Genomic DNA, 27,411 nt, shown 5'->3' with positions numbered 1-27,411 from the left:
ACTTGGCAACGTTAGGGTATACTCTTTGCAGCTGAAGTATTGCAACCGAAGAGTTCTTTTGAGATATCTTCAAACTAGTCATATGGCAATGTGCTACATTGATGGAAGTTTGTAGTTGAAGTATTAAGGTGATGTATCACTATTGCATCATGGTTGAAATATGGTGCATATATTGTAATTAATATATAATCTTTTTCTTTTGATTTTAGTTATACTATATACTTTGCATGCACTATTGATGTGTGAGTGCTTGATGAGAGGAAATTTGTTTTTGTTTTAATTTCAGACCAATTTTGTGGCGTTTTGATCTTTTGGGATTCTCAAGCATCATATTGCATGGAGATGGCTAGCCATGGAAGCAATGAAGTCAACATACTTATGTATTATTCTTTTTTATAATATACAACCTTTATCATACTACACAAATCCAAATGTATAAGACATGCTTTGGACATGTGGATCTTGGAGTCTTTTGTGTATAGCTCTATGTTGCAGTTGTGAGAAATGCGGGATCTAGAGCATGGTAGTGATTTATGGTGGAAGTGTGGACTCATGATGGAGAAGACAAAGACACTGTTTGTTACACAAGTGAATTAGGTTCCAAGATTGAGACTTGGACTCATAAACACAATCTTGTGTATGTGGACAATGACATTGATACTTCACTGAAAAGAAAAGAGTACTATCATTGCATTAAGAAAAGGAAGCAAGTACAATGCTTTATAGGAAAGTAGGAAACTGCAATAGGCACCATTGTGCATATGGGATAGGTTAGCCTGCATATCCTTGACCCTGAAGCTCCATACAAAGAGGCTGTTTAGTGAGTGTGATTGCTGATTCTCAACACCCCTCCTCAATCACAACTAGAAAGGCATAAAGTGTGTAGAGGCTGTAATGAGAACCACCTGCAAAGTGTGGGCACACCACAAACATGGTAGACACCAGAGGCTGTTGCAGAAAAGGTTAAGTGTGGGCACCAAAACATGATGGACATCCAAAGGCTGTATCAGGGGCCTCACAAAGTGTACAGGGATTGTAATGCCAAGTTACATAAGGAGTTTACAAAGCTTATGGTAGGAAGCATTAGGGCAAGGAAGTACAAGGCTTTTAAAACAGTCTATCAGAGTTATGAGAGTAGAAGGACTGATGAGTCTTGTCCTTCCGATCCTGGTGGTCTTCATCTTCATCTTCTTCTTCCTTTGCTCCATTTTCTTCTTCTTCTTTGACTGCGACTAGATAGGCCTTTTGGGATCTCTTTCTTGCGTGGCAGAACTTCTTGGTGTGTCTGGTCCTTTTGCAGAAGTCACAGAAGAGCTGATCCTTCTTGCCTTTGTACCTGTTGCCAACATATAATGCATGCTCATCTCTAGAGGTACTTGGTTCTTCCTTAGTTTTTAGCTTCTTTTCCTCTTCTAACAGTGATGCCTGGATATCAACAAGTTCAGGATTTGGCATGTTGATTAAAGTTGTTGATACATTATTATATTCAGGAGGCAAACTCTTAAGTAGAACACCGATGCAAACATCTTCATCCATTTTAATGTTGATTCTTGCAAGTTGGGTTAGGAGTCCTTCCATGTAATTGAGATGTGTGGCAAGTGATGTGCTGGACTTCATTTCAAGCCTGAAGAACTCAATCAGGAGACCATACTTTGATGATTTAGATTGTGCACCGAATAGGATGTCAAGTCTTTTCCATGTATCATGTGAGGTCTCACAGTTATCCACATGGTGGATATAACTGTCGTCTAGCTCCAGTTTGATAATGGCCTGGGCTCTGTCATCATTCTTTTGCCAAGTAGTTGCAAGGTCCGTGTCCCGAGGTTTCTTCTCTTTGTCATTTGTGATGGCCCAAAGACCCTTTTTCATCAAGATGAGCTTGATGCGGGTTTGCCAGGTGTGAAACCCGACTCCTTTGAATCGAGCTTTGGAGAGTCTTTTCCCATGTTGAGGTTGCAAGATCAGCAGCAAATCAACACCAGAATTCTGAGATTTTATCAGTAGAAGAGCAGAATGCAGTGTGTCAAGAGACACAGTTAGTGACAGTGTGAAAACACACTATGTCAGTGTTGATGTTGAGCTTGATTCTTCTTGTTCGGGATCGTTCGATCATTCTTCAATCTTCTCAGGTCCTTCCCCTCCTTGATTTGATGCTGCGTTAATGGATTAGAGTGGGCTTTAGCTTGGTTTAGTGTCAGGAGTGAGAAAAACTGAGGAAAAAAAAGCTTGAGAAAATTTGGCTATGGTGGAATTAGGGTTTCTGAGACAGGGGCCTGGTTTTTCTCAGATTGCAAGAGCTATACTTGATCATTTTCAAAAAAATTTACATGCCTAGGAAGCTTACTTCATGGGCTATCAAAACCCCATGATAATCGATTAGATTGCAGGCAGTATGGCGCGCGCAGGCAGCTCGATCAGATTCGGCGCAGTTCAGGACAGCGATGATGAATTTGTGCAATGCCAGGGCTGTAGATCACCAATGTGGTTGTTTGTTGTGCCAGGAGGGAGCGCCCTGAGTGAAGGAAGATATGTCTAGAAGGAAGTTTCTAAAGATATGTTCTATAGAGAGAGATATGAAGGCTCCATGGAGGGTATGTCCTGCAGGTCACAGTGGAAGACTATGGCAGTGACTGGGAATTTTCACAATGCTGAGCTTCAGATGGTCAAATGTCCTGGATTGATGTGATACAGGGAAGCTTTGTGAGTTGGAGAATAATTTTCCAGAAGGAAGCTCCAAGAGATTTGACCTGTGGCGTGAGATATAAGCAGCTCAATCTGACAGGGTGCTGCTGGCTATGGCTGCCATGGAAGCTTCAGTGAGGATAGAGATGGGAGATGAAGTCATGAGATGGAACTAAGCTGACCAGAGATTAACATGAGCTGAGAGAGAGCAGAGGAGAGCTGAACCATGCCCGACTGGGCTCTAATACCATGTGAGAAATGCGGGATCTAGAGCATGGTAGTGATTTATGGTGGATGGAAGGAGAAGTGTGGACTCATGATGGAGAAGACAAAGACACTATTTGTTACACAAGTGAATTAGGTTCCAAGATTGAGACTTGGACTCATAAACACAATCTTGTGTATGTGGACAATGACATTGATACTTCACTGAAAAGAAAAGAGTACTATCATTGCATTAAGAAAAGGAAGCAAGTACAATGCTTTATAGGAAAGTAGGAAACTGCAGTAGGCACCATTGTGCATATGGGATAGGTTAGCCTGCATATCCTTGACCCTGAAGCTCCATACAAAGAGGCTGTTTAGTGAGTGTGATTGCTGATTCTCAACAACAGTGCTATTGTAAAAGTTTCATAATATTAACATCGTGTTTGGATATCCATCTTAGATCATTGTGAGAATTCCATGGCTGAAATATTGTAGTATCATGTTGTAATTTGAATTATATAGAAGGGGCCATGAAAATGCACATTCGATTCAAATTTTAGATTTATAGAGGGGGTATAACTATTGCCTTCGAAATTCACAAAAGGGGTATATAAAATGGTGAAATTTTTTTAAAAAGGGGTTTTTAAAGTATCCTTTGAACGCACGCTATATAGAGGGCTTCTATAAGGTGACCCCGCACCCCCCCGACCCCCCCGAGGTTTTTAAGGTCAAATGCAAGTAGGAAGGTTCAATGAAAAGATACAAAGCAAGATTGGTTACGAAAGGTTATGCACAAACATATGGATTGGATTATGAGGAGACATTTAGTCTAGTTGCAAAGATAATTATAGTTAGATCTAGATTGCCTTATCTTTGCTTTATGATGTCTCAAACTTATATCAAGTGGATATCAAGAATTCTTTCTTGAATGGAACCTTATGTAATAGTCCCTGCCCGTGGGGCATAGGAACCCCCCCCCCCTTTTTTTTAAATAATGGAAAATTTTTAATCCTCTCCCCCCCTTGTCATCAGCAACAAGTGGCGGGGGGGGAAAAAGAAAGGAAGAAGGAAACGGTGGGGATGACAAGAGAGGGAAGGAAGATGACGCAGATGATGACATGTCAAAAGAAGGCAAAGTCAATGATGATGAAGTGGCAGAGGAAGAGAACGACAACATTGATGAGGGAGAGGCCATGGGACTACTACCCCTCCGCAGCACCATGCAGTCGGGGACAAGTGGTGGGTGGGGGAGACCACCACCACTCCACCTCCTCCCCACGTCCCCTCCCCAATAATAAACCCCCTCCCTTTTATAACACCCCCCCCTCCCCCTCGTAAGGAAAGTAAGACCTTGATGTCGTGGTACAGGCACAAAGAGAGAGAGAGAGAGAGAGAGAGAGAGAGAGAGAGAGAGAGAGAGAGAGAGCCTTTTGAAAAGGGTCTCCTTCTCTTCCCCTCCTTAGAGGGTGACCTCACACTCCTTCCCTTCTGGAAAAAACTTATTCACTTTTTCCCACGAGTTAAACCCCCATCGCAATCAAGGAAAGTCACCCCAGCACGCCATCTCTTTGACGAGAGAGAGAGAGAGAGAGAGAGAGAGAGAGAGAGAGAGAGAGAGAGAGAGAGAGAGAGAGAGATTTATAAGCTAAAAGTATGGCCCCCGAATGGAGGGAGACATGCACCAACGGTAATCCTGCATCCAACAGTGGAGCCACCGGCCAAGGCGTCACTACTAATACGAATACAACGTCGAGTATGGGTAATTTATATCTGAATATCCAGGTACTAATTGCCATCTCCGCTATTCATTGAGACATAGGTTATATCACTTTGGCATGCGCATAGACGATACTTGCATGGAAAAGATTATATGAAATAAATATTGATGGTACACGAATTGATCTTGCATTAAAGTCTTACATCCATCCTATGAAGGTTTCGCATAAAAACAACCAAGGTGTTATCTTGTGCCGCCAAACCATGAGTTGATTACAACTTGCACAATAAATCAGGGATTATTTTACATTGAAATATAGTCTTGCATTGTTTCAAAATTGTCTCGCATTCGTTGCCCTAGGAGAAATGAAGGTAAGGCCAAGTTAAAAGTTCTGCATAGTATTGCTCTAGGGAAAGGCTAAAAGATAAATGTCACTAAGAGAAGAGGCATAAATGCTCTTGCCAGATTGATTATTTCGCATTGAAATGATCGGACCTACGTCGTGTACAACATTTGAACCCTTAACATATGCCTTAGCCAAAGAAAGGGAGTGTTAAGTAATATTTTGCATAGTGTCGCTCTTGACCCAAGGGGGAGAGTGGATATGTGATGGAAATGTTATCGCAACTTTTATTGCATTGTTTGAAAGAGATAGAATTGGTTGTTGGTTAATCGAACAACACCCTGAATGCTTTTACATTCAACTCGTTATTGGATTAGGGTTTGGATAATTATTCCAAGTTCTTGTGTTTGATGATAAATTCATGGCGGAGGTCTATGATGACAAATTGCCATGAGGGTAAAGGAATGTTTTCTTGGAGAATGATATTAGGGATGAATGCCTTGTTTGTGCTTGATTCTTAACCGGATTAATTAAGAAAAGGATATTTTGTGTGGGTGGATCATTGCCAATGTCACATTGCGCTTCAACCCGAGAAGGGAACTACTCGATTCATGGGCCGAAGGTCGAGTGTGGTGAAAAGGTGATGGGACCTAAAATGGGCAAGCACTAGCTATAGCACAAGCCGGACCTCTAACATGTACAAGACAACCCCATGATCTCACGGCCAGGAGTGTCTACAGGACACATTGCCCTACCATCATACGTACATTTTACGTTTGTATTGTGTTTGTAGTTCAACCCTTAACCTTCTCAGCAGCCTCCTCAGAGAGAGACCCTTCACATTTTGGTGTAATTCACCACATAGAACAACATAGGAGGCACCCCTCGGCTGATTGCCGCAGCCCCACTGTGACCCTTCTACACCTTGGAGATTGGCCCCTCGATGCGTTGCTAACACATATAACACATACGAAATAGACACTGCTCTTGATATCAATATTATATCGTTCAAGGAATGTACCAATCCTCAGTTACTTGTCCCCTTGGATCCACCGTCTAGACCTACAACTTGGGTACCTTACTCTCTCCAACGTGGGTCATTTATAATTCAACCAATTGCTATGCATGCCAGGAATAGATACCATGTGTATGATTGGATGTCTTATTGTGCACAAACAATTATGGTTTGAAATCGGCTTATGTGTCGTGCAAAAACAACCCCTTTAATAAATTTCCACTAATATGCAATGCTTCATTGCAGGGACCTAGCACCAAGGCGAACCTCGTGCTGCTAGATCCATTATTGCCAAATAAACCGCATCCTAAATGTTATGCATAAAGAGAACAATCAGACTTTGTATTATTTCAACGCTTAAATTGTTGTATAACATTCATCCTCCCCCTCACCGTTTAAATTTTGCTACGTTGCATAAGTGTAGAGGTTCTTTTATGTCATTTTTTGTATGTAAAAGCAATAAATACGCACTTTAACACAAAGGAAATGGGCCAAACTAAAGGTTAACCTCATGCTTCAGCCCCATCAAACATTCACATACATAGATCTCATTTTTTTGTTTTTTTTTAACACAAAAAAAACCTTTTTTTAAAATTATTCTCTATTTTTTCTATTTATTTTTAATAAAAATATATATATATTCTGGTTTTTTTTTAATGACTGATCATTAAAACTAAAACTCAGCATTTTTCCTTATTTTACCCCATGTCCACTCATTTCTCCTACTCAAAATCAAAGAAACTATCAATTTCCATCAAAATTAGTGTTTTTTCGGGTTTTGAAAATTTATAATTACTGTAAATCAATACGAGTTTTACATAATAGTGATTGCAGCCCTCAAACATAATGCAAGGAACATTCAAATCAAATTTCAGCTCCTCATGTGCACACCATTTAGACCATGAACAATAAAAAACAAGTAAAATTCTTTCATAAAATAGAGCATACCGCCTTTTTGCGTGTTTCGGGTTTTTTGAATATTTAATTGGAACTGTGTATCAACCAACCAACCATGGATTTCAGCATAGATCTTCAGCCTTAAGCCTCCTTAGTCTCTTGGAACAATCCGGTGACTCCCAAACAAGCATCCATCTCTCAATTCTCTTCTTGATTCTTGCTACATGAAGTGTCTCTATGAAGGAGAGAGAAAGAGGAGAGAAAAAGACTGATTTTTTATCTCTTTGCTCAGTGCATCAATTCTTGATCCATTTATGGTGATGGAGAGCAAAGAATAGAGGCATCTCAGGCTCAAGAGGATTCCTCATGCCTCAAACTAATCAGAAAACACAAAAAAATGGAGATTTGTGAGGCGCCGAAAACTGACGCCCCCCCTCCATGGCGTTTCATTTCTTGAGTTTTTTCCTAAGCTTAAGCAAGCTTAAGCTTTCAAACCCAAAGTATCTAGTTCATGACTTTTGCTTTTACACTTCCGGCAAGTAGGCTTTTCAGTTTTGAGGGGGCAAACGACATCGGAATCGAGATTCGTCTAGATGGGTGGTTCCTTGATGTTGAAATCTACAAAGCTGGGCCCCATCCCACTCTTCCCAGCTTCCAAATTCAATAGCCACTTCACAACCCCGAACCTTGCAGGGATGAAATGGGGAATTAAACGACCTAGGAATGGAGATTCGAGACTTGCGTTGGATTCCTGATGTTGTTTTGCATCTAGGAAAACTCCAGCTCGGCCATCCGCCACTGTTTGATTTTCCATGAAAATAAGCACTATCGCTTTAGGGACTTGCCGCTTAAAATCGTACTGATTGTAGCTGTCGCCTTCGACGAAGTTAAAATTTTCTCTGATATTCGAAAATTTTGGCTATTTTTAAGCACTTCTTGGCATAAAAAATCATCTGTCCTCCAGTAGCGACCACGGGATAGGGCGACTCAGCCCGTCAAATCCCACGAACAGATCTACACAAAAACAACCAAAGAAAGCATCATGTTGATACAAAAAAGACACACATCAAAGTACAACATAGCTCTCACCCTATCCCCTATCAAAACTAAGGCATGAAATATATGAGGAGTAGGCCTAGCATAATCTGGCAGAAAGCCCAACGCTAGTCATTAATCAACTGCTCCAACTCGGCCAAGCTAAAAAGAACAAGCAAAGAGGTCATCCTAAGTGGTGGTCTGAACTACCTACCTAACTAAGGACAACTCAACTAGGAGCTCCTACTACCAGGTGAGGACTCCTATAGCTTTATCAACAAATATTATCATTTAGCACATTGGGTCTTTAGCCTCTTACTTTCCATACTCGGGCGTGTAAAAATGAGGGAGCTGAGCGTAGTGACCCAAGGAGAATAGGGCATTAGCCTCAGGTCCTGTCTCGGTATCCAAGAACCTACCAAGCTGTCGCAAGGCGTCACTAAATCCTTTTCCAACGCTCACTTTTATTTTCGATCCAACCTTCTTGTATTCTTTGTTTTTCAGCTAGATGCCACCCCTCGCAAGACAAGGCATCGGGGCCCCGAGTCTTGTCCTCATCCCCAGGAACCTACCAGGCCTTCGCAAGGCGATAAATAACAGCTCAATGATTTTTCCTTCTTTCCTTTTCTATTTTTATAGGGGTTAGAACCCCTTTTTACACACCTCCGTATATTCATATATTGTCTTTCAGAGATTTAGGGTTTTACCTCTTTCCATCATTATTTTCGTAGTCTTCTCTAACTGCCTCACAACTAACAGGAACTCCTAGAACGGCTGCCTAGAAGGTCAGCAAAAGAGGGTCCCAGGAGGCAATGACTACTCAGACCTCCCCCAGACATACAGAGCCTAAACATGGGACTTCATGCCTCAAGTGTTGGTCCAAACAAAAGAAAATAACCCTTACACACACATATATCATTAATTGCTTAAGGGAAAAGACTCGAAAAGGGGATGAAACCACCTGGAATGGCCACAAGAAGCTCCTTCGCAGCAAAGGCTACTAGACCCCCACTTGTTGTGGGTTCATTAACTGAAAGTAGGAAAGTACTAAGACTTCCACTTGCACTCAAAGAGCTACTCGTAACACTTAGGTTACTAGAACCACTGCAACTTATTCGTAGTGGGCTGCTTCTTTGAGGAGAATATCGTCTTACAATCTCCAACCGCCATCTAGCCCTCTCAGCATGTTCCTATTTTTGTATTTCGGCTTGACGGTTCTTGTAAGAGGACATAAACTGAATATTTGGTACCTAAAAACCCTAGATTTGAGAACCACCACTTGTTGGTGGCTCCCGGAAAACGCACCACTGATGGGACCTAAAATGCATCGGCACTAGCTATAGCACTAGCCGGACCTTTGACATGCACAAGACAACCCCACGACCTCGTGGCCAGGAGCGTCTATAGGACACATTGCCCTGCCATCGTAGGTACATTTTGCATTTATATTGTGTTTGTAGTCCAACCCTTAACCTTCTCAGACTCCTCAGAGGGAGACCCTACACATTTTGGTGTAATTCACTACATAGAATAACATAGGAGGTATCTCTCAGCTGATTTGCTGCGGCCCCACTGCGACCCTCCTACACCTTGGTGATTGGCCCCTCGATGCGTCGCTAACACATATAACACATATGAAACAAACTCCGCTCTTGGTACCAATAGGTCATTTATAATTCAAGCAATTGCTATGCATGCCAGGAATAGATACCATGTGTATGATTCATGCAATAGTGGATGCCTTATTGTGCACAAACAATTATGGTTTGAAATCAGCCTGTGTCGTGCAAAAACAACCCTTTTAATGAATTTCCACTAATACGCAATGCTTCGTTGCAGGGACCTAGCACTAAGGCGAACCTCGTGATTCTATATCCATTATTTCCAAATAAACCGCATCCTAAATGTTATGCATAAATAGAACAATCAGACTTTGTATTATTTCAGTGCTTAAACTGTTGTATAATATCATCCTCCCCCTCATCGTTTAAATTTTGATGTGTTGCATAGGTGTAGAGGTTCTTTTATGTCATGCTTCAGCCCCATCAGACATTCATATACATAGATCTAATTTTTCCATTTTTTTCAAACATAAGAAACCCATTTTTTTTTATTTTTCTCTATTTATTTTTAATAGAAAATAGATATTTTCTAGTTTTTTTCTAATGACTAATCATTGGAATTGAAACCCAGTATTTTTTCTTATTTTACCCCATGTCCACTCATTTTTCCCGCTCAAAATCAAAGAAACTATCAATTTCCATCAAAATTAGTGTTTTTTTGGGTTTTGAAAATTTATAATTGTTATAAATCAATACGAGTTCTGCATAACGGTGATTGCAGCCCTCAAACATAATAAAAGGAACTTTCAAATAAAATTTCAGCTCATGTGCACACCATTTAGACCATGAATGATAAAAAACAAGCAAAATTCTTTCATAAAATAGAGCATACCGCCTTTTTGCGTGTTTCAAGTTTTTTGAATATTTAATTGGGACTGTGTATCGACCAACCAGCCATGGATTTTAGCATAGATCTTTAGCCTTCAGCCTCCTTAGTCTCTTGGAACAATCCGGTGCCTCCCGGATAAGCATCCATCTCCCGATTCTCTTCTTGATTCTTGCCACATGAAGTGCCTCTATGAAGGAGAAAGAAAGAGGAGAGAGAAATATTGGTTTTTTATCTCTTTGCTCAGTGCATCAATTCTTGATCCATTTATGGCGATGGAGGGCGAAGAATAGAGGCATCTCAGGCCCAAGAGGATTCCTCATGCCTCAAACTAATCAGAAATCACAAAAAAACGGGGATTTGTGAGGCGCCAAAAAACTGACGCCCCCCCACCATGGCGTTTCATTTCTTGATTTTTTTCCCAAGCTTAAGCAAGCTTAAGCTTTTAAACCCAAAGTATCTAATTCATGACTTTTGCTTTCACACTTCCGGCAAGTGGGTTTTTCAGTTTTGAGAGGGCAAACAACATCGAAATCGAGATCCGTCTAGACGGGTGGTTCCATGACGTTGAAATCTACAAAGTTGGGCCCCCTCCCACTCTTCCCGGCTTCCAGATCCAGTAGCTGCTTCACAACCCCGAACCTTGCGGGGATTAAATGGGTGATCAAACGACCTTGGAATGGAGATCTGAAACTTGCGTTGGATTCATGACGTTGTTTTGCATCTCGGAAAACTCCATCTCCGCCATCCACCACCGTTTGATTTTCCATGATAATAAGCACTAGCGCTTTAGGGACTTGCTGCTTAAAATCGTACTGATTGCAGCTGCCGCCTTCGACAGAGTCTATTTTTTACCTAAAATTTGAAAATTTTGGCTAGTTTTAAGCACTTCTCGACATTAAAAATCATCTGTCAAAAGCCCGACCACGAAAATGATGTTTCACTCCTAGGACGCTTGTGGGTCAGGTGGAGCTCTGGACACCCCTTGCCAGCTCGGAACGAAGTTGAAGATGGTCGTGGGCCCAACATCTGTGGCATTGGAAGATCCTATCCTAGATAAAGGATGGAAAATGTGGTGCTATGTGATTTGGACCATCTACTTCTGCTAGGCAAAAGGGATATATAATTTCTCGTATGTGGGCAGGAGACAAAGATTAATCCGAAGATAAGTTAGGGAACTTGTTTGTCAAAAGAACTGCTTGCTCTGTTTTTGTGTCAGTGCCATAAGTTACGCAAATGAACCATGTTCCCTAGGAGTTTTAATTAAGAAAGATGAATTTAAATATCACACATAAATGTGATGGGACCTAATTAGATAACTAAAGAATGTCTATGGAGGGAAGCAGGTGAGTGAAATCCCCTAACTGGTCCTCGTCCTACAGTAGGGTGATCCTAGAGAACTGGGAGACTTCTCACAAGGTCTTACCGTCGTTCAACCTTTAGGTATTGTTAGGTTAGGACCCGAATCATGCCATTTTAGGGGACTATAATGGGACTATGCCCTACGGGAAAAGAGGTTGAGCAACACATCCCTCTCGTTTCCCATTCTCTTTGAACCAAGTGCAGCATGGATCTACTTCGACTTGGGTATCTCTGTGTAAAGTAGGATATCCATGACCCGACACTTGAATCTTGTCAGGAGACCTTGACTACTAGGAACCCCAAATTCAGGTCGATCCTAGTGGGTTCGACTGTGAACGTTCCATTGAGAGGCGGACTCGGAAAAGCCTATGTGACAAACCCCATAACATTCTATGGGAGTGCCAGGCGGCGTTGCTTAGATTCATGATGGCTAAAAACGTGCTTGGACACACCTTAAAAGAGAAGGAATCTATGGAATAGTCTAAAGGGTATATACACCATAAGTATATGCATTATGTATGCAAGCTAAGAAAGGCATTATTTGGGTTAAATCAAGCACCTAGAGCTTGATGTGAAAGAATCAATAGATTTTTATGCAACATGGGATTTCAGCAAAGCATGGTTGATTACTCACTCTGTGTTAAACACATAGAGGATGGAATGGTAGTGGTTTTTATTTATATTGATGATCTTATCATAACAAGTACTCTGAAAAAAAAAATTTCTAAAATAAATCATGGGCTACACAAGAAGTTTGATATCAAAAAAATTTTTGAGGTATTTTCTGGGCATTTAAGTAATTGATACTCTATATGAAATTGGTTAAAGGCAATATTCCTTGCCAAATGTTGGAGAAGTATTGAATGGCAATATGTAAACCATTTGATACACCATTGGATCAAAATATAAATATATTTTATGATGGACAGTATGCTGAGAATATTACCATATTCAGGAAGATGGTTGGTAGCTTGATCTACTTAACCATAACAAGACTAGACTTGAGCTATTTAATAGAAGTGATAAGCCAATTCATGCAAAGTCCATGCAAGACACACTTGGATATAGTGAGGAGTGTGTTGAGATATATAAAGAAAATAGTTAGGTAAAGCTTGTTCTATGAGAAAGGGATCAAGCCTACATTGTTTGGGTGCATAAATATTGACTAGGAAATAAGTCTTATGGATAGAAGATCCACCAGTGGTTATGCTTTATCATTCGGTTCATCCAAGTTGGAGCAGCAAGAAGAAACCCACATTAGCTTTACTAAGCATGAAAACAAAGTATAGAGCAATAGCATTGACTGTATGTGAGCAAACATGGTAGAGACTAATTTTATGTTATATGGGAATTGAGATATATGGCAGAGTTATCATTCACTGTGATAACATCGATAGCATTATACTTGCAAAGAGCCTAGTCTATCATGCAAAAACAAATATAAGTTTTATTTTAGAAGTGCACTTGGGATATTATGTCTGCAAGCTCATTCTGAGCTTGAGGGAAAGTGTTGATGAATAAGACATAGGTTAAGTCATATACTATGCTTGTGTGATATGAAAAAGAGGCTATATGTAAAGTGTCCCAAAGTCAAAGTATCTATCCACTTTTTGAGATACCCATTGTGTGCATGAAGAATAAAGATTCAGAAGAAGAAGATAGATTGAGCATCCATATATTGTGCCATCTCCCTTGTTGCACATCTAAATTGATTTCTTTCAAAGATTCTTCCAATGGTGTATCAAAGAGAAAGTGGAATATTAAGTGAAGAAAAAGAAAAACTCAAGGCTTGAAAAAATCAAAATTTATTTTATTAAGACTTCTAAAAATAATGCAAGTATAAACATTTAGAAAAAGCATATTCCTAATATTTCAAACCATAGCTTAATGAGTGTCTTGCTTCTTGAAGTCCCAATGATACATTGTAATTCTCCTTGTAGCACATATAAATACAAGAGAAAGAAGAATGGTGAGAAAAAAAAGAGAACTGATACACCTCATAGAAAGAGAAAGAAAAATGATACATCATGCTTCATTCAATGGCAATAGATGCATGAGGAACAAATTTTCTTGCCTCTCGCAAGCCAACTAACATGGCCAAGCCTCTTTCAATATATAAAAGGAAAAATTGTGATAGAAAGAAAGAAGGCAAAGCATTCAAAGTATGTTTATAAAGGCAAAGTATTCAAAGTATGTTTATAAATTCCCAAACTAATGCAAGTAAAAACACATTGAATTTTTTTAATATTAGCACTCTAGTTACCTTGACAAGATATTTGCTTACTTTAATCTAGCTGAAACGCAAGCTTCTTCTAGAGTACATTATACAAATACATAAAAAGAATAAGAGTAATGAATCAAAATAAAGAAAGACAAATGGAGAGGCTTCTAGCAATGGAAAAATATTCCTTACATCTTTTCAAATGTAAATACAATCAAAATGTGTGTCCTCTATGATGACTTCAATTCTAGTCACATTTCATTTTTTGACTTAACATTTTCAAATCATTCTCTTTTTGACTTCTTGTGTGTTTTTTTTTTTGTATGCCTTTTCCTTATTTCTTTTATTTCCATCTCAAAAGTTCTCTTTCTTTGCATTCCATCTACACATTAGCTTTGGAAGAAGCCTTCTCAATATTTTTCTTTCTTTATATTATTATTACGCCATTGGAAGAAGCTGCATTTTTATTGCAAGAGACAAGAAGCTCACTAAGGTATTGTTTTTAGTAGCAAGATTTCTTTAGAAATAGAATGCTATTTTCAAGATCTTAAACAAAATATTCAAAAGTGGACTCATTACGCAAAAAAGTTAAAAAAATAGAGAGAAAAAAAAAACGCCACCATTATTTAATCCAAATTCAACCTCAAAGTTAAAGGAACTCAAGGAATCGATAATGTATATTTCATCCTCCATTTTATTCTAGTTGAGATATGATTAAGAAACTAATCCAAGGCCCATTTCACCTCAAATTTTTCGATAATGATGTAGGGTTGCCTCCATTTTTATGCTTTAGGGGGCTACGTTGGGAAGATAGGTAGATAGATAGATGCTTATTTCACACACACACACACACACACTCTCTCTCTCTCTCTCTCTCTCTCTCTCTCTCTCTCTCTCTCTCTCTCTCTCTCTCTCTCTCTCTCTCTCTCTCTCTCTCTCTCTCTCTCTCTCTCTCTCTCTCTCTCTCTCTCTCTCTCTCTCTCCCCTTTGTGTTGAAAACAATAGTTCTCAAAAGAATTCAAAGCCTCCCAACAAAGGTTCAACTTTCAATGCCTGAATCTATTTAGCTTTTAATTATGTAGACTTGCTTGCTTGTTGTATGGCAAGCTTTACCTAGCTATTTAAAAACTAATATGCCATATTAATATATCATTGTTGTATCTTAACACACATTCCCTAATAACATGGTCTAATATACAAATATGTGCATACACATCATAATCTACTAGCTATTCATTTGAAGTAAATAAAATTCTCTCACTCTAATTAATCAATTGTATTTTATGGGATAGGAAGAATAGTTTATGCATGTCGTCAAAGAAAATTTAGGAACATGATATCAATGTTTAGGAAATGCTCTCTCATGAATAGTATATGCACATTGTTAAGCAATATCTTACAAAAAGTTTTATAAGCTCAAACTCAACTACTAGATTGGGATTTAGTTATCCAAAGTTGTATAGAAACAAGCATTACAATGAATGCTTGGTCAATACTTGGTTGAATTATAATAGTGTATTGAGGTCTCCAAGCGCAGCAAACAAGTGTGCAATTCGATTTTACCTATGCATGAAAGTGAAATTAGTCATGCAAGTATAAGAATGTATCGATTTAGTAGTTACCTTTTTTAGAATTAGCAAGAGTTAAAATGTTGCTCTTTAATTTCCATCTTGAACATTCTATGTGATCTAACCTCCAAACATATAAATAAACATATAGTATCACTCTTCACCTCATATTCCTTGAAAACATTTAAATAAACAAGAATTTCACCTTGACACAGAGAGAAAGCATTTGTCCAAAAGAAAAAAGATGACACGCATATGCATGAGTGAGTCTTTGTGTGCATAGAACATGTGTAAAGGATGGACATACCTGCATAGTGAAAGCGCATGCCTACATGTGTAAAAAGCTGCACATGAACACTTGGTGAAAAAACTAGCATTACCTTGGCAACAACTTGTTCTTCCTTATAGATTGTCATTGACCCAGTAAATCCATCGATTTTGAGTTGATAGTCTGGAATGTCTTGGTTAGGGTTCTTGTTTGCGAAGTATGCATTGAGTTTGTTGCCACTCCATCCCACTTGCTTCACATGGAACAAAAATTGTTCACTTTCCCCATGATAAACATCGAAATGATCTCGAAATGAAGATGCCTGCTCAATGAAGTCAAAGGTACACATTACTAATTTTTTATCCACAAAGAAGAGAGGCAAGAAGCAAGCTCAAGTTTCAAACCCAGTGGCAAAACAAAACTCTCTTTATTCCATGTTTAGGTAATCATACCTATTTCAAAGTGGAAATAATGCTCAATATGATGAGATAATAAGAGCGTTTGTGATAGAACACAATAGTGTTTGATGTGGCTAGAGGTTAGCTAAAGTACAAGGTGCTTCATTGCATTTGATGGCAACATTCAAAGTGTAAGGTGCTTAAAAACATTTAATGAAAAAGTGAATGAGGCTTGGTGCCACCACAATAGATTTTTTACTTATGTAATGAGATGCTTAGTTGGTCTAACCTTATCCATGAAGCTCTTTAGTTGGATATTGAGTATGTTAAATATTTTCTAGCCACCATTATAGTAGACACTTGTTGGAGACAATACACATGGCATCACACAACTTGGAATAGCATCATTACTTATTGGCATCATCTTCTCCATTGCAATTTTGGTAAGACCATTGCTTGGGCCTCTTATATGTCATCTGACCTTAGCCTTGAGCTAGTACTCTATTATGGCCCTTAGAGTGGACCTTTTGGCCCCATATGGGGTGCCCTCTAATTTACCTTACCAATACCCAATAAAATCTTAAGGGGCCCATTTATGTATGATCCTCTCTCTAGAATCCCCCCATGCCCCCTTTCTCCTAGGTAATTACTATGGTATACGTATGCATATCCCTCAATTCATCCATCCATTTAAAGATCGCATCTCTCTCTCTCTCTCTCTATACCCCCCACTCTTCAATTAGTAGTGTCTCTTAGTCCATGGTCTTCTTTGGTTCCACATTCTTCTCTCTCTCTCTCTCTCTCTCTCTCTCTCTCTCTCTCTCTCTCTCCAAGCACTCTTCAATGAGTAGTGTCTCTCAATCCATGGTCTTCTTTGGCCTCACGTTCTAGTGTCATACTCATGCTCGTATTTCTCAACAGCTTCAAGATAATCATAACTAATCTATTCGCACCCACCCAACTTCATTCAATGATAAGGGACCCTTTTCTCTTGTTTCTTGTCATTGTGACATACTCATAGACCCATCATTGATTGTGCACTCGGCCACTTCACTTTGGCGAATCACTCTTATCAACTCCATGACCACAATGACCACAAATTTTGCCATGCTATGGTTTCCATGCCATTGTATCATACATATAATCGTCTACACAAGCCCGATCTGAGCCCTAGAGCTATCTATGATTGGGAGAGCTATGGAGGAAGTTGATTTGATTGGGAGAGCTATGGGGGAAATTGATTCTCCTCGAGAGGAACAAAAGCAAAAGAATAGAAGCTGTAGGTAAAAGGCCGTTAATTTGTACCTTGGTGGGCTTGGCGGAGAGGAGCACGTTGCCGTGGTTGTCTCGGAGGAGGCAGGTGCTGGGCGAGCAGAAGGCGACGCGCGTCTCGCTGGTAAAGAGGAGGGCCGTGGTGGAGGCGTTGCGCACCGACATGTCAGGGTGTCCGCAGCAGCCCAGCTCGTCGAAAACCTCCAGCACCTCCTCCCTCCCGCTGCAGAACTCAGGCCCCACCACCACCAGCGCCGCATCATGCCTCGCCATCCGTCCCTTATTCCGAATCCCCGGCTTCCTCTTCTCCTTCCTTCTTCTGTGATTCCCCCTTTGCCTTTGCTCGCTTGGAAGCCAAAGTTCCGTGGAGGGCGCACGAGGCGAAAATCTCAGACGCCGGTAAAGCACACTCCCAATTAGATTATGCAGAGACTAGAGAGTCGTCGTGCAATCCCCAACCCCGGAAAATCCGAGAAATTTGAGGGAGGACAGTCGTCGACCCAGTCGTGGTTCTGGCACACTTACCGCCCTGCAAATTGCCACACGTCGACTCCTGAGTCGTGACCTCGTCACTCCAGGTGTTTGGTCAACTCACGACAGACACAACGACCCGAGCAAGTTGCCAGTGGCGGCCTCTGGCAACTTGCAAGTTGCAAGGCCCTTTCAGAAAACGATATGCTGAGTCAGAACTTTAGATAAAACCGCCTTTTGTCTCCCCCGCCCCCACACCCCTCCCCCCAATTAAAACCTTCTCAGCTCCAAATTTGGAGGCGATACAGACAGCCTTTACTTTCTTTTTTTTGAAAAAGATTTTGTAAATCCTTTTGTTATGTTATAGTAAAATGGCTTTAGATTTTAATATTAAATTACCTATTGTCCCAAAACTTTAAGTTCTTCTTTCAAGTTAAGAATTTGCTTGGCACTAACTAGGTTGACAAGTGCAGCCCAGTTAAAGAGTATGAAGTTCTATATGCACCTCTTGCATGTTTGTTATGTAACGGTTTTACTGATGGTGTTTAGACATGTGTCATGTTTCGAAGTGAAGTACATTTGCAGATAAGTTTTTACGTTATTTAAATAAATGGAGGATGTCGAAAGGAGAATGTGTATGCATATGTAGTTCGAGTCACTGATCGTGACTTTGAATGTTTACATTTCTTTTGGTATGTTAAATGAGGTTTCTTCTCTTCAAAAAGTAATACTTTTTACATCTTGCTAGGTGTCTGTATAGGTCTGTCACAGTTGCATTTTTCTTACAGATGGTGACCTGCTCAAAATTCCTAGCTTTGTTTATGCTATCAACGGTTGCTTCTATGTTAACCTCAAAGTTATCCTTGAACGATTGAAATGTTTTTATGTCTTTTTTCCTTTTCTTGATGGGATTTCTTTGGTGTTGTTGGATTCTTTTCTTGATGTTCATCGTCTGTCTAACGTACTTCTTTCCGTTTTTTTTACATCTTATGCTATATATGAAGTACTTGCTTTTGTATCTTTGTGTTGGCATTTCTAGACTAGCTCATGGGTCTTGGTTGTAGACGATGCCGGACAATATGGAAGTACTTGAGCTTGTGGCAGGACTTGCAATGGTTGAGGCTGGAAGTTTGGCGTTGGCAAAAGTTTGGTTTCTTCTTGGTTTGCTTCTATCTGCATTTCTGCGAGAGAAGTTGATATTGTTAGTTTTTTTTAAAAAAATTTAGAATAAGTCATGTTTGAGAACTTGCATGTTACTTTGCCATGACGAGGGCTCTTAGTTTTCTTGTCGAACTACACCAATCATCGTTGGATGGAATGTACGCATATATCTCATTAGTTGTATTTGCAACGTCTGCCTCATGTAACCACAGGATTACGTGTGCATGTAAGGAGCCCCTATGTTGAATCTCATACCTAACGACATGATGCTGGATGTGCCCTACGTAGGCAGGTCTGCCAAGGATATACTAGTTGAAGAAAATATGAAACCTGGTGTGGAAGAGGATGGTGCACTCGATGGGACAGCCTTTCCATGAGAATTCAGGATTGAACTCTTTGTGATGCATTTCAACTTGTTGATCTCGACCCACCTTGTACTAGTGACCTCATTTGCAGTGAATGTGAGGAAGAAATGAGGCATTCCCCATGTGTCAACCATTGTGATAAGGTCCTTCAAGTTACACCGGTGCCAAGATGGGATCCCGCTATTGAGGCAGGAACACTGTATCGGAGGATGTGCTTGACGACCTCTTCATTGGAACTGTGCTTGTTTGCACTTACAAAAAAATATGCTATACTTCATAATTTCATTTTAAAAAAAGGATAGTTTATTTTTTTGACGTGCAAGGATGATGATTTTTTAAATAGTAATTTTAAATAAATAAATAAATAAAATCAATAAACAATAACAATACTTCAAAAACTTAAAAAAACTAAATGAAATGAGAAAACATGCTATATAACATGCCAAAGAGTTTGCACAAATCTCTTCATAATTAAATTATTATAGGATAAGGTGCCATTCCTCCGTCCATTCAAAGTATCCGGTTTCTTGAAGTATTACGTTTTCACTTTTTTCAATACGTTCGAAAGGTCATTATGCTTTCGTTTTCGCCATACGTTCAAAAGATCGTTAACAATAACAGTACTTCAAAAACTAAAAGAAAACTAAATGAAATGAAAAAACATGGTATATAGCATGCCGAAGAGTTGGCACAAATCTCTTCATAATTAAATAATTATGGGAGAAGGTGTCATTCCCATGTCCATTCAAAATATCTGATTTGTTAAAGTTTTATGTTTTCGTTTTTTTCAATATGTTCAAAAGTTTGCATCAAAATGCCTAGAGTGATAATCAAAAGGCTTGTCTCTCGAATTACAAGCTACACCAGTTTTTGTGCCTTCCAATCACACGCCGCATCTGAGGTTTTGAAAGGAAGGACAGCTGGCCATTCACCTCACCTGTTTTTGCTTTTACCTGAAAATGCAAACATGCATTTTTCAGCTGATTAGAGTCTCGAAAGACATCTTACTTTACCTTGAGCAAGTCTACGAATAGAGTCAATACTTTTTTTAAGCGGCAGGTGATGTGTCAAACAACTTGGTTGTAGGCCTACAACACGGCACAAAATGTGTGGTTCCAAGCCACGCTTGGGCAGCTCTTGCCCTCTGCCATCATCTGTTCCTCCTTGCTTGCCCATAGGCGCAATAATCTGCAAAGGTCAAACACAATATATGCATTTAACAGAAGCTCCCCTTCTCCTTTCTAAGAGCTCCTGCAAAATAAATATCCTCTTGCCTCGAACAATATGCAGCAATGGCGCAAACTAATATCTCCTACCTGCTCGATGTGTCCCTGGGAACAATACATCACCAATTGCTTCAGCCAAATGACACCAAGGGTCCTACGCAGGCTTGCCATAGCTCGTCGTAATAATCACCTGAGAGCACAGTTAGAAGGAACCAAAAAATTCCTACTTATAACAGGTCCTTCTCTTCAAGCGATCATCATGACATCCTTCCATGCGAATATACGTATCGAATAAGCGGCATTACAATACTGGAAAGAGTGATCTTACCTCTGGTATCACTACCTGCAACACCAGTCAAGTCCATGGCATTGCAGGGATCAATGACAGATGCGAGGATCAATGATGGATACAACCGTAGGCTCGACATTGGTGGAGCTACTGGCGGAAGTCAAAGAAGAAGTAATGGATGAAGAAGAAGAAGAAGAAGAAGCAAGGTACTGTTGAGGTTGGGAAGGGGCAAGAGGTCCTAAAGGTGAAGTGATGAAGCCAGGAAAGTAAGACAAGGAAGAAGAATGGCAGAAAGAGGTGTCTGCAAGGGACATGACCGAACTAGATGTAGGCTGCGCCAAGGGGAAGAGAAAGAGATGGAGAAAGGAGAGTAGGCTTAGCTAGGCGTATAAAAGGCTAATACGAGGTAAGAAAGAGAAAAACGAAGCAGAGTAACCAGCACATGTGCTGAGGATCCGCCATAGCTACGTCCTTTTTCTTCTGGACAAGATTGATGGCTTTAGAGCTCTCTCACTCACTCACTCTCTCTTTCTCTCTCCTTTGAGGCTTGAATCCTTCACTCTCTGTCCACAAAACTAGCCTAAAAGCTTTCAAACGTTTAAGATTTTCTTCAATTTTGGGTGTACACCTTTTTTCTCATTCTTTAACCCAAAAAAATAACAAAAAAGATAATTACAAAGCATCACACAATTGCACTTGTAAACAACCATTTTTCGTGAATACTTTTCACATCAAGACTTCTTGTGGTGTTACGAGCTTAATATTTATAATGCTCCCATTTTTCTTCCACCGATGATATTTCTAATTATAGATATTTCTACCCTCAAACGAGATTAATGAATTAAATACCCCACTTGCATCTTCAAGAATTATCAAATTCAATATTGCATGTGCAACCAGCTATATGGGTTAAGAAAATTGAATATTTAATCACTTAGTGGTTAAAGAAGGGGTTGGGTGAGTGATCATGTGGAGTATCTTTAAAATCAAAAGGTTTAAGCCTTATAATAAGAGTATTGATGTAAATAAAAATAATTCATTTAAGTTGAAGGCAAAAAACTTCCTCTTTCTTAATTCCTATTTTTTCTAGAGCGCCTGATGCTTTTATGTTATTTTTGTCTTTTATTTTTCAGCTTAATGAAGGCTCTTCTTCTACACTTTGAATTTTTGCCAACTAGATGCAATCATTATTCCTTCAAGCCATCATGCTTGAATGCTCCTTGCGTTTTGTGCCTTCTTGCTTTTTTAATATTTGGCTTCCCTCAGTGTACTCCAATAGATTGTTGTTTTTCACTTCTTGTGGCTTCTTTGCAAAAAGGTTAACATTACCCCCCTGCTAGACAAGTTCTTGCAGTCCCTTGGCACTGGTGAAGGTGCTTGGGACCTGCAGGGGGAGGTATGAGGTTACTTGCTGTTGAAGGAAATGGTGGTTGTTGATTGCACTTCTAGGTCTTCAAGATACATTGCAAGAAAATGTTGTGCAATGGTAGGGCATTAGTGGGTGGATGTCGATTGGGAGATGGGTTTGCACTAGGAGAACCAAGATTTCCAGGGTCCGTCCCACACTTGAGAACTCAATCAGTGAGAAGTTTTAGTGTAATGAGGTGATATTCAGGGAGACAGGTCTACCAATTTCTTGGAATGTCTTGCCCTTGAGGACCCTAGATGAATGTGAGGGAAAGTGGGGGAAGGGGGAAGGTGAAGGTTCTCTTTTCTTTTCTTTTTTTGGTAATAATACATAATTGTTCCTTGCCTCTCCTTTGATCTTGAGCTGATGGGAGTAGGGGTCTCATGGATTTTTCCAAGAAATCTTTACTCATCATGTATCCCTTAACAAATTGGCAAGTAGTCACCATTGTTGACGACAAGAAGGGGTGATTGCAACTGGTGAACTAGCTCTTGTTCATATCCTCCAAAACATTCAGGCAGAAGGCAGGTAGCATAGTAGTTCTGAGTATGAGCCTACCCATCTATCCTTGCATTTATATTTAAAAAAATGGTATGTAGACCCTCTTCCTTTGCTGCTCTCTTTTAACTCAGCAACATCATTAGGAACTTCAAAAAATTACAAGTTGCCACAAAAGTTGGAACTGGGCAATTTTGGAATGTGTCTACAAACTTTTTAAAGGAGGGAGCCAAATCCTGCTCTTGGAACCTAAGGTTGTCCTTAGGGTTTTTAGCTTTTACATTGAATATCAAGGGAAAGTAATATTTTCCATGTTGTTTAGGGTTGTAGTCAACTCCATGCCTTCATGGGTAGGGTTCTTTAGGCAATGCTCCACAGAAGGCCATCCAAGCCTCATCACTTTCCTCCAATATAGCCTATCTCCAAGCTAGCTATGAATCAAAACCAAGCACTTGTCTATGTTTTTCAAATACCAAGTTCTACCAATATCCTACTTCTTCTCCTCTAAGATAGTTTGGGACTTGCAACTTTTGATCCAACCTAGTATAGCCCCAATCTCAATCACTTGCCTCATGACATTCATAGGCATTGCTTGCTTGAGCTTGACTGTGCTGTTGAAGATGTAGGTCATCGGTGCATCCCAAGGCTCTGGTTCGCTCCCTTGTGAGGCTTTCATGTTAAGTTGATGAACCACTTCGGCTCGTATATTCTGGTAGCTGTGGATGTGGCACCAAGGTATTCTGTAGGCCTTCTTTGACCACATTATGGGAGATTTGGACTCAAGTTTGGGCCTTTCAGTTTTAGAGATAGAAAGCCTCTCAACCACTAGGAGGAGAGCTACCATTATGCTAAAATTGGGTTTTTCCAAATTTGAAGTCTTTTATCTTGTTTTTTTATAGATTTTTGAAACATAAATTCATGGAGGCACAAGAAACAAGAGGTATTGATATGATTGCATCACAAAATTTTATTCTAACTTTATATTACATGAGATGGCATTATGTGAATGGAAAGATGGTGGCAATTGATCAAGACTTACTAGATGATGCTGATAATCCTGTGATGATGTTAGAGGTTTGGTTGGAGGACGAGCTCTTAATGATGCTCAGCATAAGGGCAAATGTCTCTTTATGTCAAGTGCGAATGGACATTTTTTCTTTTCTCTTATTTTCTTTTCTTTTCTTTAAAAAATAAAAAATTACAAGGAAGCACGTTAAGTGGCATCTCTTTCATGGGCAGGGGCCAAGCTATGGGGGGGCTTGAGGGTTTTGCTTAGGAAAGATCTGCTTTGCATATAGCCCTTCAAGTTGATTCTTACATTGAGGGGTGTGGTGGACAAAAACGGGTGATTGCACCCAGTGAACCTACTATCACTCATATATTCTAATAAGCTTGTACAAAATACTGGCAAGAGAGTGATTCTCATCATGAGGCGAGCCATTGCGGAGCTATCTACATTAAAGCCAAAAAAGAGGGGTGGTAACCTCTCTTCTCTACAGTAGGCTTTTGTTTTAGTGGTATTCACAAGGGGTGAAGATAATTACAGGTGGTGATGAAGGAGAATTTGGGAAAGAGGAGAATTTCCTGAGGAAGCACTTGCTATGGATGGGCAGAGGTCCCTCTCTATGAAGGTTAAGCATTCCTCCAAAGATGCGATATTCAGATTGTAGATCTTAGGGAAATCATACCTACCATGCACCTCCTCATTGAAATCAACTCCAATTCTTTGCGGGTAAGGCATGTAGGTAGGATCATTCCTCTCATGTGGTAGTGTACTACAAAATGCCATCTAGGCATCTAAGTTAGAGTCCCAAATGTTTTTGCGCCACTTGGCTTGTGCTTCATACCCCTCCACTTTCCCGAGCACTCCACCACCTTGTCCTCCCAATAATGTGCAGGCTCCTATCGTCACCTTGTGGGGTGTCTAATTATCTCCTCCAACCATCTCTTCCCTAGCCTTGCTAAGAGCTTTTATCACTTCCATACTGTAAGTTCCTGGCTCCAATTCACAGGATCTCACTCTTCTCCTTGAGGGATGGCCATGTTAGGAACTTGTAATAGCTTGTGGCTTGGTGTTTTCTTCGTGCTAGCTCTACTTGCTCTCTCCACTTGTGCCTCAATTCCACCATTCTCTCGGGGGGTATGGCTTCCTTCCTTGCTCTTTTGTTTGTGCTTGTGTTTGCAGTGGGGGACTAAGTTCGTGCGGTTGCTCTTCCTCAACATGGTCATCCTCAAAGTCTGGCCCCTCTTCAGGTAGTATTGGCTCTCTTGGCTCTTTAGGAGGAGGCTCCGCTTGTTGCTCTGGCTCCCCAAACCCTAGCAATTCAAGTTCTTGCATGGTTAATCCGACTGTGATCAAATGGGCTCTTTATTCCTCCACTCCTAAGTTGTGGGTGCCTTGGCATGGAGTCTATGTTTAAGTGCTCTCCTTGCCAACTCTATTTTCCTTTTGAGTTCCTCAATTGTCTCTTCCTCTCTTGACTGGGTGACACATTTAGTACTGTGTTTAAGAAGGATTTTTGCTGCTCTAGCATCCCTATCTCCATGGCTTCAGCTTTGCTTTCTACCATAATGTGTTCATTCTCTGAATGGGCCAGTCAGTAAGCTAAGTCTTTAATCTTGTCCTCATTCCTGGCTGCCCATTCTTCTAGCTTTCCTTTCATTTGCTTCAATCCTTGGTTCTAGTATTGGGCTAGGGTGGCGATTACCTAATCTTGCTCTCGCTTGTCATAATATATTCATTTGTTCCTTTTCTTGGTTCCAGTGCTCTACCTCTTCCTTGAGGATGGCTTGCTCATGGAGTGCTACATGAAGTTGGTTATGTAGCTCCACCAACTTCTTCATGGCCTCTTCATCTTTTTGAGTTTTTACCCCATGTAGCTCTTTTCTTGCTTCCTCTCTTTGACTCTTCAACTCCTCATTTCCAATTCCAGGCGTCTATTTTCCCTGGAGTTCAAGGCACACATTTTCTCTAGAGCCATCTAGCTCTCCCTTTCTTCATCATACAGGTATTTTAAAATTTCTTCACCTTGCCTTGACTTTAAGGCCTCTTTTAATTTAATCACTTTCCTATTTTTTATAGTCATCAGTCTTGTTTTTCCTAGATGGTAGGTTGCAAAGGCATTCCTTTCTTTGTCCAGCTCGGCAAGTACGACCTTTGTTTCTTTAGTCATCTTGTCAAGTTGGCATTGAAGTTCTTTTACCAACTTGTTGTACTTTTTTTTATTGCACATTACTAAGGGCACCGAAATAGTAGATACTTCACTCCCAACCTGGCTAGCAATGATGTAGACAAGGCCCACATAGGCAATTTGGTGAAATATAGGAAATTCTCCAATATTTCCTATGTAGACAAGTACATATTCCCCATCTATAACTAGGAAATTGCATTCCCTACATCTTATAATAGGGAATATAGAACATTCCCTACATTCCTTTGAAAGTCCCTACGTTCCCTACATCTTATAATAGGGAATATAGAGCATTCCCCACATTCCTTTGAAAATCCCTATATAAAGAATTATAAGGATGTGATTCCTTACTTTTATGTAATAGGGAATTAAAGGTACAATGAGGATAAGATAAAGATGATGTTTATCACAATTCTCTATTTCTCAATTCAAGTTGATAATGATGGTTTCGAGAAGGTAAGGACAAAGGTCACAAGAAACTCCAAACCACTTACTATATAGAAAGTTCACATTATAACTAGGAAGATTACTAACCAAACTAGGAAGAATGTAGAATTTTCTAGTTATAACTAGATAATTTTTCCATCACTAGTCTCTTCTAACTAGTAAAATCATTTTCCTAGATAGTATCTAGAAAATTGAAGCCCTATCTAGCAACATTATCTAGCAAGTTATTGTATAACTAGTAATAATATCAACCTAATTAGAAAATTTTACTTTTTACTAGTCATAACTAGCAAGTACTATCCTCTAACTAGGGAATTATAGATATTCTATCAAGTTAACTTGGAACTCATGATTTTTCTAGGTATAATTAGTAAATAAATATTCATTGATTAGACATTTACATTTGTATAATACTTACTCATAGCTAAGCTTTTCACATTGACACAAAAGCAAGACCACAATTGTTGAAAGGTAATCACAATAACAAAAAAGAAAATTAAAAGAAAGATGTTTAGTACACATGAATAACACAAACTGTGTGGCCCCAACAACAGAGTCATTGCATTTAGCAACAATAACACTTACAAAATTGAGCAAAGTACATGGCCACATTGACCAAGCATATATCATGGCCATGACATCCATCTTATTGCAAAGCTCATGATTATATTAGTGAGAAAAAAGCATATTGCACCAATGGATTAAATAGAAACTCCACGCACTAACATCATATTCCCTACTGTCCAAATGAGCAACAAGAGCAAACATTCAAAGTGCATGGCAAGAAAACCACACAATCATATATACCCTATCATGAAAATTAGATAGCCATATTAAAAAGGAAAGCACATTACCAAGTGCATGACCATATTGGTCATGGAAGTTAACATGGAAAAAAAGAACCACCAAGGTAAAGCGCGTA

At 39.7% G+C, this 27,411-nt stretch overlaps 1 protein-coding gene and 1 long non-coding RNA gene across 2 annotated transcripts; both read right to left on the bottom strand.

Moving 5' to 3' along the window:
• Positions 1-14,968: 14,968 nt before the first annotated feature.
• Positions 14,969-17,934, bottom strand: LOC148038431 (uncharacterized). The gene is made up of 3 exons (XM_087671975.1): positions 17,467-17,934; positions 15,876-16,085; positions 14,969-15,490 (listed from the first exon to the last, which is right to left on the bottom strand). Exons 1-3 carry the CDS (start codon positions 17,704-17,706, stop codon positions 15,350-15,352), a joined length of 591 nt encoding a protein of 196 aa, XP_087528101.1. The 5' UTR covers positions 17,707-17,934; the 3' UTR covers positions 14,969-15,349.
• Positions 17,935-20,114: 2,180 nt separating this feature from the next.
• Positions 20,115-21,497, bottom strand: LOC148038430 (uncharacterized). The gene is made up of 4 exons (XR_015690432.1): positions 20,985-21,497; positions 20,747-20,846; positions 20,474-20,618; positions 20,115-20,383 (listed from the first exon to the last, which is right to left on the bottom strand). It is a non-coding gene; the product is annotated as an uncharacterized LOC148038430 (long non-coding RNA).
• Between the last annotated feature and the right edge of the window lie 5,914 nt (positions 21,498-27,411).

Source organism: Lygodium microphyllum, chromosome 3, assembly GCF_053477565.2.
Source record: "Lygodium microphyllum isolate KBCC chromosome 3, Lygodium_microphyllum_v1.1.10, whole genome shotgun sequence".
In the NCBI taxonomy this organism is placed as follows: Eukaryota; Viridiplantae; Streptophyta; class Polypodiopsida; order Schizaeales; family Lygodiaceae; genus Lygodium; species Lygodium microphyllum.
Note: the sequence above shows the minus strand (reverse complement) of the source record. Positions and strands in the feature narration are given on the sequence as shown.

Excerpts from the sequence above, each read along its gene's own strand:
- LOC148038431 (XM_087671975.1), bottom strand. The coding sequence starts at position 17,706 with ATGGCGAGGCATGATGCGGCGCTGGTGGTGGTGGGGCCTGAGTTCTGC. Across the intron at positions 16,086-17,466 it reads TCTCCGCCAAGCCCACCAAG|GCATCTTCATTTCGAGATCA; the intron begins GTACAAATTAAC and ends TTCATTGAGCAG. Across the intron at positions 15,491-15,875 it reads AAGAACAAGTTGTTGCCAAG|GTAAAATCGAATTGCACACT; the intron begins GTAATGCTAGTT and ends TTTCATGCATAG.